At 30.7% G+C, this 16,419-nt stretch overlaps 1 protein-coding gene, 1 long non-coding RNA gene and 1 other non-coding gene across 3 annotated transcripts; 2 read left to right on the top strand and 1 right to left on the bottom strand.

Annotated features, from left to right (window-relative positions):
• Positions 1–35: 35 nt before the first annotated feature.
• On the top strand, positions 36–163 carry LOC113785587 (small nucleolar RNA SNORA69). Its single transcript, XR_003471712.1, has one exon. It is a non-coding gene; the product is annotated as a small nucleolar RNA SNORA69 (small nucleolar RNA).
• Positions 164–5,573: 5,410 nt separating this feature from the next.
• On the top strand, positions 5,574–6,919 carry LOC101504323 (uncharacterized). The gene is made up of 2 exons (XR_001143318.3): positions 5,574–6,197; positions 6,281–6,919. It is a non-coding gene; the product is annotated as an uncharacterized lncRNA (long non-coding RNA).
• Positions 6,920–8,248: 1,329 nt separating this feature from the next.
• On the bottom strand, positions 8,249–11,832 carry LOC101504653 (BTB/POZ domain-containing protein At1g67900). Its single transcript, XM_004489717.4, has 4 exons — positions 11,421–11,832; positions 11,242–11,311; positions 9,782–11,050; positions 8,249–8,977 (listed from the first exon to the last, which is right to left on the bottom strand). Exons 1-4 carry the CDS (start codon positions 11,477–11,479, stop codon positions 8,459–8,461), a joined length of 1,917 nt encoding a protein of 638 aa, XP_004489774.1. The 5' UTR covers positions 11,480–11,832; the 3' UTR covers positions 8,249–8,458.
• Between the last annotated feature and the right edge of the window lie 4,587 nt (positions 11,833–16,419).

The following is a 16,419-nucleotide window of genomic DNA, read 5'->3' as shown; positions in this document are numbered from 1 at the left end:
AGAAAGCGCTGTAATATGCCCACCCATAATTTCATATATGGGTGTGCATTTTACAGCGCTTTTTTGAGAAAGCGCTGTAATATGCACACCCATATATGAAATTATGGGTGGGCATATTACAGCGCTTTTGTGAGAAAGCGCTGTAATATGCCCACCCATAATTTCATATTATGGGTCTGCATTTTACAGCGCTTTTCTTGTACATTTTACAGCGCTTTCTCACGAAAGCGCTGTAGAAGGTGCACCATTAAAGCGCTTTAGAACAACATTTTACAGCGCTTTTTAAAAACAGCGCTGTAAAATGTGTGTTTTTTTTTTTTAAACGTTGTAAATTAATTATTTGAAATGAAAAGTGCTTTTTAGCTTTTTATGGCACTTTTTTTAAAAAGCGCTGTCTTTTATCATTGTACCCAAAATTATTTTTGATCCAAAATCACTTCACAATCAGTGCACACAACAACAAAACATATTCAAATACCATAAGCAGTTCACACAATCAGTAGAACATAAATCAGAACTCTGTAACTTTTTTAACATATATGTAACTCTGTAATTTACAACCTAAGTAACTACATTCAGATACATATATACAACCTAATTTACAACCTAATTACCTACATTCAGATACGTATATATATATAACCTAATTTACAACCTAAACTACATTCAGATCCATATGCATGTTCATATATTGTGTCCTATGATCATTTACATATAATAACTAACAGAATATACATTATATGCACTAGCTACCATATAATATTCAGATCCCTTGCCCAGCAGCAAGCTATTTCCCAGAAAATCAAATAATTTTCATGTCAAGCACGTACTGACACCATTCTTCCTTTAATTCCATCAGATCTTCCTCAGAATATGATGGACTGGAATTGGCAAAGTACTGCAATATAAAAATTGAACATATTATATTAAGTTAGTATCAAATATATAGATAATTTATATATGAAAATCATATAATGCAAATACCGTACCGTTTCTGGGATAATAGTTTTATTCTTCTCAACAATCTCCTTCATGAATCTCAATATGTAGTACCCACAGTCGATGTTATTTGTTTGACGAGGGCACTTTATTGAGATCCATGTAATGTTATTAGACTTCTGCTTCGACACTTTAGCACCTCTTTGAGCTCGATAAACTTTTAAGGCACTATCGAATGAATAAATGTGATTATTAGAGCATGAATATTTATATATATATATATAAATATTCATGCTCTAATAATCACATTTATTCATTCGATAGTGCCTTAAAAGTTTATCGAGCTCAAAGAGGTGCTAAAGTGTCGAAGCAGAAGTCTAATAACATTACATGGATCTCAATAAAGTGCCCTCGTCAAACAAATAACATCGACTGTGGGTACTACATATTGAGATTCATGAAGGAGATTGTTGAGAAGAATAAAACTATTATCCCAGAAACGGTACGGTATTTGCATTATATGATTTTCATATATAAATTATCTATATATTTGATACTAACTTAATATAATATGTTCAATTTTTATATTGCAGTACTTTGCCAATTCCAGTCCATCATATTCTGAGGAAGATCTGATGGAATTAAAGGAAGAATGGTGTCAGTACGTGCTTGACATGAAAATTATTTGATTTTCTGGGAAATAGCTTGCTGCTGGGCAAGGGATCTGAATATTATATGGTAGCTAGTGCATATAATGTATATTCTGTTAGTTATTATATGTAAATGATCATAGGACATAATATATGCATATAATGTATTATAGTTATTATTGCTGTAAATGATCATAGTTATTATATGCATATAATGGATCTGTTAGTTATTATATAATGGATCTGAATGTAGGTAATTAGGTTGTAAATTAGGTTGTATATATGTATCTGAATGTAGTTACTTAGGTTGTAAATTACAGAGTTACATATATGTTAATAAAGTTACAGAGTTCTGATTTCTGTTCTACTGATTGTGTGAACTGATTGTCTATAATATGTTCTGTTCTACTGATTGTCTATAATATGTTCTGTTCTACTGATTGTCTATAATATGTTCTGTTCTACTGATTGTGAAGTGATTTTGGATCAAAATAATTTTGGTTTTTAAAAAAAGTGCCATAAAAAGCTAAAAAGCACTTTTCATTTCAAATAATTAATTTACAGCGTTTAAAAAAAAAAACACACACACACACATTTTACAGCGCTTTTTTTAAAAAGCGCTGTAAAATGTTGTTCTAAAGCGCTTTAATGGTGCACCTTTTACAGCGCTTTCGTGAGGAAGCGCTGTAAAATGTACAAGAAAAGCGCTGTAAAATGTACAAGAAAAGCGCTGTAAAATGTACAAGAAAAGCGCTGTAAAATGCAGACCCATAATATGAAATTATGGGTGGGCATTTTACAGCGCTTCTTTGAGAAAGCGCTGTAATATGCACACCCATATATGAAATTATGGGTGGGCAATTTACAGCGCTTTTTCGAGAAAACGCTGTAATATGCACACCCATATATATTATTATGGGTGGGCATATTACAGCGCTTTTGTGAGAAAGCGCTGTAATATGCCCACTCGTATATGAGTTATGGGTGTGCATTTTAGAGCGCTTTTTTGAGAAAGCGCTGTAAAATGCACACCCGTAACTCATATAATGGGGTGCACATTACAACGCTTTTTGTGAAGAAGCGCTGTAAAATGTGCATAACAAGCGCGCGTTGTATTTACATGTTTTATAGCGCTTTTTTAAAAGCGCTGTTGTATCATTTACAACGCTCGTTTCCACAGCGCTTATTTTTTTGAAAAAGCGCTATAAATGGCTTAAAAAAAGCGCTGTAAAATCCGTTTTTTCGCGTAGTGTGTGTGTTATTTTTAATTAAACAGAATAGACGTGCCTTAAAAGTTATTTCAAATGGAAAAAAAACAAGACAAATTGATTGATATAAGATATGTATTACCTGCTCAGATTTATTATTATTCAGACTTATTCAAACTTATTATGCGTGTCTTATCAGATTCATTGTCTTGATTTATTATTAATTTATCTTATTTATTTAAATGATTTAAAGTTATGTGAATGAATTTTGTTATAATTGAGAACAACATATATATTGAATGAATCTTGTTACAATTGAAAATAACATATAAATTAAAAGTGTCAATCATCTGTCAAAGACATATAATCTGATATATTTTCTAAATCTAATGAATCTCAATGTTGCAGACGTCTCGCATAAGCTATAACCCATGATGTAGACTCATCACTATGGTGTTTCTTCCAATGTCATGCAAATGAAGGTAACGAACATGCAAATTTTAATTTAACTTGAACCCAATGACTTTCATTAACAAAACCAATGCTTATAATACGATCACGTGACAGGTCTCCATTGTGTGCACCCCTCAATGGGAAAAAAGTCAAACAAAAAGTTTTTCCCAAAGTAACAAGAACGAAATTATATTTTGTTGCTATCACGTAACCCATATCATGAATGCTCATCCACTTCTCGTTGGGTTGGTTTTCCAACCCAGTTACGAGTAAAGAGTCTGTCACTTCTTGCAAATATTCCTTGAATAATGCAATATACAAATCAGGTTTGGACTTAATCTCTGTATACAACTGTCGACGCACAATGCTCCAATATTTTTCACTATGACCAAGTAAAGCAGCAATAACACGATATCCACAGTTTCCATATGCTTTAACATTAACTATGTCTTTAATATATGAATGAATTAAAGGAGGAAACTCTTCGAAATATTTTATAACTTGGCTTGCTGAGAAACTTGAGTATTTGCATTATCATAATAAAATGCATCAACATGCTTAAAGTATGAAGGGTCGCGATATACGTCAAATCCCTTCAACTTATTGTCTTTTTTCCTCTTTATACCACCTTTTGTTTTGATCTTATCCAGTGGTGCGCACATTGATGTTGTATCTGGATATGCTATTTCACGCAACTTGCTCTTTAATGCCCTCCTTCCAGCAACTTAAGTGTTTTCCAAATTATATTCATATCCGATGTAATGTCCAACTATGAATCATTTGCCAACTTTTCTTCCTCTTCATCACTATTCATGGTTAATTTCCTCCAATGTATATGAACAACATCTAATGGGATTGAAACACCTTCCAGCTTGTATCGTGCCAACTCACATGCATGAGGTAATCCATGAGTGTTTCTAAGTATACAACAACACGCAGCTTTGTCGTTACCGACATAACTGACTCTCTTGTATTCATGAACAATATCAGCTAAGGCTTTCTTAGATACAACCCAAGTCAATTTCTCATAGAAGGGATTGTTGTGTATATGCTCTTTGCGATCCTTACTTATCTCAAATGAACCTTTTATCTTAATAATTTAGAACTTCAACGTGTCATTCATATCATTCCATGCCTTACAGAAATCTCATTTACTGTGTTCCAAAAATTTCTTCAATGACCAATGAGCAGACTCAACCCTAATATTCAAACAATAAAATATTTGATATTATTTCTATAAAAATCCTATCATGTATGTTTAATCCTATATAAGCATAAATATAATACAAAATGCAAAGTTTTAATGATGTACCTATTAGTCGTAGTATTTTCTAGATGCAATACTCGGTTGGTCCATGCATCAACAAATCTTTCCTTGTGAGGATTCAACCATGTGTCTCTGATGTAGTCAAAGAAAATAATATTATCGACACATATTTGCTCAAACATTTGCAAAAGTTCCTCGTACTCCTTCTCTTTAGAACAATAAACAATTTTCCTCCACAACTCAAGAATGGGTTCCTGCATATCTTTCTTTAATATATATTGTTTGTATTTGACTCCAACATTTTTGTTAATATGAAGTTGACAAAGAAAATTTGTTGAAGATGAAAATACAACTTCAATTACATTTATTAACGCAAGTTCTCTGTCAGTCATGATCACCTAAGGAAATGGGATGTTTGAAACAAACAACTCTTTTAACTTCTCCAATGCCCAACAAAAGTTTTCTTGACGTTCAAAATCCATATAAGCAAATGCAACGTTAAATGTCAACCCAGTTGAAGTTACACCAATAATTTCAAACAATGGTAACCTATATTTGTTGGTTTTGTAAGTTTTATCCATGATCAATACAAGAGGGAACATGTTCAACAAAGTTATGGAATCTGGGTGCGTCCAAAACATGTCCATCACAACGTTGGAGTCTCTATGAGTCCTACTCCAACAAGTATATTTCTCAGCTTCAAGTAGCTTCAACAAATGTTGCATATTAGTTCTAGGCTCTTTCAAATTCTTCTGTATGTGCTTCGTCACATGTAAATTTGATAGATATTAGTCTAATTCTCCGTATCTCAATCTCTCAAAGATGACAAAACGTGTCTCGGTGCAACATGATACTTTGTCAACTTGTCAACATGTTTCTTATCTTCTTATTTTAAGCGTCCCATAAATGCATTATTCTCAATTTGAAGTTGATTCTTTGGCCGTCCACTCTGTCGTGCAATTGGGGATCACCCTAATTTCAATAACTTCAACGATCAATGCATTCTTGATGAAATCAAGTATCTCCTTAATTAAAAGACCTATTTAGCAAAATATTTTTTTTTTCTTTTCCATTTAGCATTGTATAGTAACAAGTGTCGCATACATGATGATCGACTCTAGAAGCAATCGGCAAAATTTGTTATCCATCTTAATTGATGAATGTTGTCGTTATTGCAAATTCTCAATAAAGAGATGCTAGCATCTTATCCATTGAGATATACTTATATGATATGATACTAAATTGAAAATTGAGTCCATAAGAAACAAAAGTAAATTGACACCCACCCCAATGTATTCCATCACAAGTGTGGGTAGTAGGGGACCCTTTGCATGGACCCTATTGCAAATAGAGCTTTTTTATTGCATCATGATTCAATGAAACACTTCACAAGGAAAAAGAAAAGATAATTGAATAGGGAAAGTTGATGATATAATTTCATATCCCTTGTAGTTCAAAGAATCATATTTCTAATTCCAAAAGTGATCAAAATGTTGTTGTGGTGGGGGAATTAAAAAAAGTACATTTTTCATACCCGTGACTTAGAAAGAAAGAAAAACTTGAGTTTGCATATTATTATTGATCTTAATCTTAAATCATTGTATATGTGACATTTCTATAATATCATTTGTGAAAATTCTTCTTCTATAAACTTCAAGCCCTTTGAGACCCTTTTTCAAGGTGAGTATTTATATATATATATTGGAATCTAGGATAAGAATATCTTTTGTCTCAATTATACTATATAGTTTCAAAATTTTCAGGTATTGAAGATGACAACAAAGGATATGAAAGTTGAATTTTCATCAAGAAATGATGTGATTCAAGGTGGTATTTTGAGACAACAAAGTATGAACAAGAACAATTGTTTATGCTCTCCAACAACACATGCTGGTTCATTTAGGTGTAGGCTACATCGTACACCTAGCCTCTTAAGGACAAAAAGCATGGACTCATCATCATCATCATCTACTCATGCTTCCGTTGTTCATGCTAATGGTGATGCTAACAAGGATTAGATAATATAGATTAGTTGAGTTGAATGTTAATTATCATGCTACTTACGTCAACTGTTTACTTGTGTTATATTTAGTGCATGTTTAGACTGACAGTGACTTTAGCTGATCACAATGTGTCGTCGTGATTTTGGCTACACATTTGAAACTTCTCTAAAATCACGATGAGACAGTAATTTCGCTTGACTCGTGTCAGTTCAAACATTCACTTATTTTCTTTTTGTTGTTTTGATAATTGATAAATAGTAGCATCTTATGTAAATAAAAAGCATCTAATGGACTTGTATGGTTGTGAAAATCTGTCTCCTTAGGTAATAGTTTGGGATTCTACACAGTAATTTTGATAGGGGTAAAATCAATTCTAATACTGTGTTGTTATTTGTGTGATCTCTCTGTTTCTGTTATGTTTAAGCTTAGTTTGGGTCAAATATGCATCTATGGTGTTTGATAAAAAAAATACTCTAAATGGGTGAGTAGTCCAGAACAACTTTCCGTAAGTGAATTGAACAAAAGACTATGGATTCTCATTTCTCTATTGTCATTGACATTGTTTAGAAGATATTGATAAAATGATTGTTAGAATTTTGGATATTGGTTTTTTATAGTGATTTGGCTTTTGAACAATCTACGTTTATTGTGGATTATGTGTAGTGGGCTTTGTTCTTAGAGTTTAGGGTAGCATATTGTGGATGGGAATGTCCCAGGGAGATACAATTTATGACCTCAGGCTTCAGTTTTTTTGAATAAGACTTCAGTCGTCAGTTATTGTTAAACAAATTTATGTAACCATAAGATTTATCTATGAAAGTGAGTTTTTCCGTGAAGCAACACAAAATATGGTCCAACATGTATATGCAACACTATTTAGAAGTAGAAGTTCACGGTGATCTAATTGGTGTCGTCTTGACATATTTAGTTTGAGACATACGTATTTGTTTTTCCTTATTTTTATGGAATAAATATCAATTAAGTTACTTTCTTAGCCCTAAAAATAAGGAGAATCATAAATTTCTATTTCCATTAGACAACGTCTGTAGTCGTCGGAGTTTTGAACGATTTATAAGTATTATTGATAGTGAAATTTGACTTAAATGAAATATCAATATTTTCCCTTATAGTGCTTTTTGCTTTGGTTAGTCAGTACAGATAAATAGGTTTGTCAAAGAGTTTATTTGAAAGGAACCATACTGAAGTCACATAGTTCTGTTAATGTTAAACAAATATACATAAATAATGCTATTTAGAAGTAAACACATCTTAATCAATGACAGATCTTATTCTTTCTTGTACAAAAATCAGATTTTTATTGCACATAATCTTTGATACAGATAATCACACTACTGTTTTAGAGTATGATTGATCAATGAGAAGACACATCTATTCAATGAACAATAAATACAACTTGAACCTTAAATTTATGCCACAAACAACTCTTCAAATCAAATATTGTTTAATAATTGGATACTATTTCAATAAAGACAAGGCTAATTATCTATGTGGATACAAATAAATAAAGACAAATATAATCAGATACTATTACAGTATTGAATTATGTCAGGCACATGAAAATACCACAAAATTTTGTCAACAATGACAAGAGACAAGTGTTGCAGATTTATAGACAAACACAGCAACACTGGCCCCATGATCTATCACTGACACCTAAGATTCCTATTCCTATATCAACTTTTCATGACATGAGAATTACCCAAGAGATTTTATTTCCCCTCATGTTTGAGAAAATCTTATTATTATCATCATTATTATAAGTTTACATCAACAATGCACATACATTAAGAGATTCTTTGATTCTCCTACAAGGTACAAGGCTTTCTTCATAAACAAAAATAGAGTATATGACATGTTACACTCTAAATTACACTTACCAACAGAAAGAAAAAAACTAACATAACACACAAATTTCATTCAATTTTTTTCAGTAGTAGTTCTATTGGTAGACCATAATTTGCTAAGCATTTTTTTTGGTTGCGTAGGAATAGCACAAATGGACTTAAATCTAGAGTTTCTTCCAATTCCAATTCCAATTCCATCATGTGACAAACCATTTTCAATTTCATCTAATTCATCATCCTCAGCTAGCTTCATTCTAAGTGTTGAAGACTTTGATTTTGGTGACTTGAATCCAGAAATACTCCAATTATCTTCACCATGTATACTTGTAGGTGTAGTGCTTAACTGTGTTGTATGTTTTGATGGGTCAATACCATGTGTTGTAAGCAATGCTTTGATATTGCTTTGTAATTCTGTTACTTTTCCACCTGTTGCCGCTGCTCTAGCTTGCTCAAAGAACAGAACTTGTACAACAACTCTTAATGGAAGTAGCTCATTTTGTGCTGCATGCATGCATGCTTCCATTGACAGTTTTTTGCAGTCGAGAATTCGACATAGTCTTTTCCTTTCACTCTTGTTCAGTTCTTGATGAGCCTGCATTTTTTAAGTTAAGAAACACATGAATTTTATTAATACATAACAACCCTTCAAGCTAGAAATTTTACTTCCATGTTTCTCTTGGCGATACAGTTTAGGGATAATCTTGTAAACTTGACCGCACTATTTAACTCCAAGTTGCAATCTGTAACCTTAAGCTTGCCATTGCAGCTACTCTATAGTCGGAGGCATAAACACAATCGATCTTAGATCAAAACTTATGTGTTCTTTGTTTGTGTTTTTTTTCATATCTGTTTTATTTTGAACCTTGTTTAACATTTTGTTTCTTCCATGGTCTAATTTCTATTAGTACCATATATTAACTGAGCTTGACAGCTAGACATGTTACATCATGATATAGTGCTTTGAGGTGGAATTTAGCTATAAATAGGGTGAATGCATAAATGGACAAAAATCTGTCATGGAAAATTGAAGAGACACAATCAATTCATGTGAAGGAATAAAGGACATATAAAATTTTCTTCATGTTTTTAGCCAAAATGAAATCACAAGTACCTGAATTTATACACTGCAACTATATCAGTCAAAATTGGAGTCAGTTATGCTAAAATTTCTGGTAGGTCAGTTTACACCAAACCTCCGATAAATGTTGAAAAAGACAATATTTTAAGGTCAAGAAAGTTGGTTATCCACTAATTCTGAATAAGTGAAGTATGAATTACGTACTGCCACTTTTTGTTCTTTTTTACTTCTCTATTAAATATTTTTATCATGTTATAATAAAAATGGATTGACTTAATAAAAAAAACAAATAAACATTGTCTAGGACAATCTTTTTACCTTAAGATAAATATCAATGGCTCTGTAGAGATCATCATGATCATGTCTTGCAAAATCTGGTATAATATCAGCAAGAGCAATGAATTTAGACAGTGAAAAATTCACATCTCTTGCAACTTCTTGAAGGTACCTATCAACAAGCTTCGCCACTTTCAACTTTGAACTGTGAGAAGCTGAAGAAGATCTCCTACTCTCTTGAAACTCAAAGTTAATATTCTCTGCGGAACGAGACCGTCTTCTTTCGAAAGTTTTCAATGATCTTGGAGGGCTTGTTGGTGGACTTTGTCCTTGTAACATGAACTGTTCCAATATTGTCATCACCAACTCAACATCATAGACTGTGTCATTTGTATATGAAAGTGAAGGTATTAAAAGATCAGTCACTGTTGCTTCTTCCAATTGAAGGCCTACCCTTTTTGCTAATTCCATCTTAGATGAACAAGAAGCATTGAGAATATTGGAAGCTTTCAAGAGTTTTAGTAAAAAGCTACAAGAAACAGCACCTTTTTCTATTGGAAGCAAACTCACTATTGACTCCAAAAGAAGCCTATGCTTTGAAGTTACTTCACTAGCAGAATCTGAATCAGACTCAGAAGAAACATTCTTCTTTCTATTTCCACCATTCTTAGAAATATTTGGTAACCATCTAGATGCATAAACTTTCAATGCATCACCAATGAGATTTGAAGCAACTTTTCCACCAGATTTGATAGCTATCATTGTTCTCCAATAAAGGTCTATGCTAAGTTCTGCTAAATCTTCACCCCACCATCCTTTACTTCCTGTTTTGGTCCTCAAACTTTCTGTATCATTGCAAGATACATCATCCCTCACCCTCCTTGAATGACTATGTGACAAACTCACCTTTGTAGGGTGTTTCAACACTTTTGAGGCAATAGCATCGATACATCGGCTAGTGATTCCTAAGTCTTCAGACCACAAATGCAACGCTTTTGTGGTCTGAAGACTCACTATGGAATCCTTCCAACCATGGAGAATGCAAGAGTTGAAGAAAATTTCAAGCTTGTGAATCAAGTTTCCTTTTTCAACTTCCTCAGTCATTTGAAGATACTCAGCAGCACATCTTGCAGCCACAATGTTGTAAGGACTTAGAGTGATTGTGATTCCATAGCAGAACTTAGCACAAACCTCAAATGCTTCCACACCACCAGGAAAATCAGGAAGTTGAACTATTTGGTGATGAGATGAATCAGGTGGTGATTCTGAGCATAATCTTTGCAGGCATAAACATTTGGATAGCAGGGGAAACTGAAAAAGTATATACAAAATTGAAGGAAAAAAAACAACAAAAAACTAAGATTGTTATTATTAACTTGATGAATTTCTACTGAGTGACAGCGCAAGTGGTTGGTGTGCAGTGTGTGTCATAAACTCTGGAGTACCCAGTTCAATTCCTACTGATAAAAAAAAAAACTTGACTGAGTCTTCAAGGAACATACCTTGTGAAGAAGATATCTACTTCCCTTAACTTGAATTATAAGGTCACTAGAAACTTCAGAAGAGATTGTTCTGCATACACAAACAAAAGAAACTCATGTTAATATAAAAACTATACAACACAAAAGAAGATGCACCATCTAACAAAAAAGATTGAAATTTTTTGTGTTCATGTCTTTACCTTACAGTTTCTGAAGTGTAGAAAGTATCTGGACGAGATCCTAGTTTCATAAACTTCATGATGGCTATGATTTTTCTTACCCTCTAAACTAAATCATGTGTTACAAAAAAACAAGTTGCTTGCATAATTCAGTGTAGAACAATACAGAACAAGTGCATACACAAATACCAAGATGAAGAATATTTATTTGCAAGCTCAAGTGGACACTACAAGATATTGAACCGACAATGTTTTCAGTTTTTCAGAGTGTGTTTGAGGCTTTCAAGAAAAAATTGAGAACTGTTTTTAGGAATATAAAAAAGAGAAAGGAAAGATAGAATTTCTTTGGTGTATAAGTTTTCCAAGAGGAAAGGAAAGGTAAAGCAAAGAAGTTTTGTTGTGGGAACAAAATAACTATAATAATAGTAGTTTAAATAGGTAGGATATATGATATAAATGGAAATGAAAGAAAAGCATAAGATCAAACACACCTAAGCTGTGTCTTTTTGGTCAAATAGTTATAACTTGAGTGATTTTGACATTTTTTTTTATAAAGAAAAATATCAAAGGCCAATTTAATCTCATCCATAGGGTGTGTGAGTGTGTGTACAAAGAGTGGATTTAGATTGAGTTTGGTTAAATTTATTGCTCAAATCAATCAAAGACGTTAGTTAGTTAGTTCTGAAATTGGTCTTGTAATAGTGTATATCTTTAATAATTAAAGAAAAGTTAGTTTTAATTGAAATTAGTTTATGCAATTTTTTATATTTTTAATGATCGAGGGATTAAAATCAAGTATTATATTTATTGTAGAGATTTATTTTAATAAAAATTAATTTTATAAAGATTAAAACAAATGAGCAAAGAACAAAATTAAACAAAAAAATTTATATGGATCAAAAATAAAAGACGTAATTACAGCGATTATTCATATATTTAAGTTTTTTTATAAAGAAAAATATCAAAGAACAATGTAATCTCATTCATAGGATGTGTGTGCAAAGATTGGATTTGGGCTGAATTAGGTTAAATGTATTGCTCCAAATTGATAGTTCATTATGAGTTAAGTTTTAGCGTTAATTTGAATCTCAAATCAATTTAATAAAATTTAAGTTGATTCGGGTTCAATTTATGGGTAAGATATTATATTCCATTTCAAATATTTATTTAAAAAAATAAAAAAAAATTTAGCAACCTTTTCAAAAGGTAAAAAAAATTCAATAGCATTAATTTATCTATCAAATTCACATGTTCTCGAGTGAACCTAGATTATCGATTGAGAGGAGGAGGACAATGGCTTTATGGAGGAGAAGATGGTTGCAGCTCCAAACTCTACATCATGGATATTTGCACACACTCTGATAATCAAGTCTATTTATGTCTTAGAGTTAGAGGTTTTTTATATTAGAATTCAATTATCTTTTTCTGCATCAGATGTTCTTTTATTATAGACTTAAATATAATTTTAGTTTTTTATTTTTTATGTAATATTAATATTGGTCTTTTATCTTCTTTTATTTATTTATTTATTTATTTTCGTCTTTTATAAGTGATATGTTTTAGCCCTTGTCACAATCACAACAAAAGCTATAGGCTTGCACTTGAAAATACTCTCCTTGTATGCTTTAAAATATATGTAACCTCTTTGAAATGAAGAACATTTATCATAGTTCTCTTTATTTTCATCTCATTCTAGTTAAGGTTGCACACTTAGTTTTATAACTGATCCAAGATTAGACCTCAATAGTTCATGACAATAATCATATAGTTGTCTGAAAGGGGTACGATGAAAATAACTAACATTTACCATTTATAAAAAAAAATAAATGACAAAAATAAATTAAAAAAGATAAAAGACCAAAACGGATATTTGATAAAAGATAGTCAATAGGATTTCTAGACGGAATCCATAAGGGTTGTCAACAAGATAATTTGTGGTCTCTAGATCATCATCTGATTCTGAACGTGTGTCCTTACTGATGTGAGTTGATTGTTGTTACGTGATCAGGGTAAACTTGTTATCGTGTGGTTGAGGATAACGGTATATGTGCTTTATGGTGGTCCTCCACTTCAATTTCTCTTTGCTAGTTGTGAGATGCTCTAATTTGAGAATTTTGTGTGTTTCTATGTCATGGGTTGAGTCGGTATGAGATTAATCCGTCATAATGATGAAATAAATGGAACTAATTTGAGTTCGACCTAAAACAAATTTAATGTGAATTCAAAATGAAGAATGAAAAAATCAAATTAAACTATTGAGTTTGGTTCAAATTATTTAATTAATCTATCTACCAAAATTGTTCTAAACCCCTTGACAATACCATTTACACATGAATTAAAATAAATAAAATGTATGCACAATTTAGTAGTTCAATAACCAAACATCTAACACTATGAGCGTGGTTCAATTCGATGATTAATCTCATGGTTCAAGTCTTGATACCATGAATCAAAGCTCGAATTACGATGATCTTCTTAGAAACAAATATTGCACAAAATAAAAAAATTACAATTGATAATAATAAATCATTTTACAATTAGAAATAGAACTGGAAAAATATAATAAACAAAAAAAAAAAAGAAAAAAAAGAAAACTGAGAGACATAATATTTAATCTAATTTATATTTTATCGGAACGAGTTAAAAACTCGATTTATATATGATATTAAAATTAATGTTTAAGTCTGATCCTATTATATCGATGGTTTAACTCACCTAACATATATTATATTTTAAGGATGATATTTTTGTAAATGCACTTAAATAAAAAAGAATAATTTAGTTTAACTAGAAATAGTAAGTAGTATACAATGCTGTTTTTGTTAATGATCGAAATTAAGGTTAGAGTTGGGTGTCGAACCTCTTCGGGATCATGATATCAATATCCCTCCCTAATGTACTGACTTTACAATTAATAGCTATGATACAGAGGATAGATGAAATTGGCCTTCTATTCAAACAATTGCTTCCTCTCCACATTGATATGTCTAACCCTATTTGTGTAAGACTATAATCAAGAGAATACATAATTATTTAACTGAATTTGAACATGGGATGGTCCTCTTAAAATTAAGATGTTTATTTGAAAGTTGGTCCACAATAAGTTTATGACGAATATGGATCTCACAATAGAGTTTCATATATCTCAACTTGTCGATGCCTCATCAGAAACCATAGATTGGTTAGGAAGATCAATACTACAACTTTTTTTTATCTAACTTGATTCCTTCGCTATTGTTCAAATGATCCTTGTCTATAAGGTTCATAATTTTTTTCTGCAGCATTTCACCACGAAACTTTAATTTTATATACATGAATTGGTGTGTTGATAAATTGACTAATATATTGATCACTCTAGTGATTTTATTTAGGTGGAGTTATCTCATCATCTCCATCTTTTAATTCTTTGTTTAGATGACGATTGTATAAAGATTTTTGGTTTAATCGTAGTTTTGTTCCTTTTATTTTAGTTGAATCGTAAAAGTAGTCCCTTATTTTATTTCTCTCTAGTTTTGATCCTCAAACAGAATTTTGGTCTAAAATTTGATGAAATTTAATGTTTTTTTTCCGTTTATTTAAGTCACATCATGCCTCAAGATCTCGTAGTGCAACAATTCTACCTGAAATCTACGATTATAAATGGTGTAGTGTGACTTGAACAAAATGAAATTTCGTCAAATTTTGGATTAAAATTCTATTTGGAGACAAAAAATGGAGAAAAATAAAATGGATGAACTACTTTTACGATTAAGTTAAAATAGGGAGACCAAAACTGCAATTAAGCCAAGATTTTTTCATCTATATAAAAAAAATTATTAACAAGTGCCGTCGAAACATTTTAAAAGGCATTTATTGAAACACTAAAAATAAAAACTTCATCTTACAAACGATACAACTTCATTTATTTTAATTCTTTAACAAATATTTTAAAGACCTCATGATCTAAAAATTAATAATTAAAGTTGAATACTCTCCAATTACAAAAAACAACCACCTATTCATGGAGAGAAAATCGCCTCTAATGGAAAACTATGCAACTTTTTTTTTTTTTTTTCCAGCAAATCTTGCTATTCTATTTCAAAGAATATACTATAATGTTTGACTCTTTATTATTATTATTATTATTATTATTATTATTATTATTATTATTATTATTGTTATTATTATTATTATTATTTTCTATAAAATTTATTTATTTTTTATAAAATTTATTTATTTTTTATAAAATTTATTTATTTTTTATAAAATTTATTTATTTGTTCATTGATTTATATATTTATTTATGCAACTAGACATGCCATTGGCAGCGTGCAATTATAAAGGCAACATCCACGTGCTCATCCTGCGCCCACCTGCCTCTAAAATCTTTATTCTCATTATTGCCACTACATGGGTACGAACTCGAAAATCCAAACCTAACAATTTATTAATCAACTTCAATATTTTTTTTGTGTGTTTATCAATTTTATATCATTCAAAAACCATCATATGAAATTTAAATTAAATTATTATATTTTTAATTTTTTACTATATTAATATATTTACTTTAAAAAAAACATTGTATTCATATAATTTTTTATACTTATATATTATCATTTTTTATTGTAGTATATATACTTATTTTAAATATACAAGAAGTCTGTCGTCTTTTAATAAAAGTTAATTTATTTTGTTTTATATCGTAATCCAATTGAATATTGATATTGAACACTTTTATTAATATTTATCTTTTTTATCAAGACAACAAATAAAAGTTAATTTATTTTAGATTTTTTAAATTATCAACCTCGTCAAACGAAATATATCAAGTTACTTAGTCTATTTATAAATATATCAAGTTACTTATTTAAAAATGTTAATATAAAATAGATTTTTAAGATTAAATTATCACATCAACTTTTTAAATAAATCAAACTTAAATATAAATCTATGATAGATAATATATCATACATAAACTTTAATTTTTTTGACGTATCAAAACACATACCTTCAAAATCTAATTCACTTCAACTTATTGTCA

This window comes from Cicer arietinum, chromosome 8 (genome assembly GCF_000331145.2).
Source record: "Cicer arietinum cultivar CDC Frontier isolate Library 1 chromosome 8, Cicar.CDCFrontier_v2.0, whole genome shotgun sequence".
NCBI lineage: Eukaryota > Viridiplantae > Streptophyta > Magnoliopsida > Fabales > Fabaceae > Cicer > Cicer arietinum.
This window is presented reverse-complemented; position numbering and strand designations above follow the sequence as displayed.

Coding starts and splice junctions, on each gene's coding strand:
- LOC101504653 (XM_004489717.4), bottom strand. CDS start 11,479: ATGAAGTTTATGAAACTAGGATCTCGTCCAGATACTTTCTACACTTCA. Junction 11,312..11,420: donor TACACTTCAGAAACTGTAAG/GTAAAGACATGA, acceptor TTGTGTATGCAG/AACAATCTCTTCTGAAGTTT. Junction 8,978..9,781: donor CCATTGATATTTATCTTAAG/GTAAAAAGATTG, acceptor TAAAAAATGCAG/GCTCATCAAGAACTGAACAA.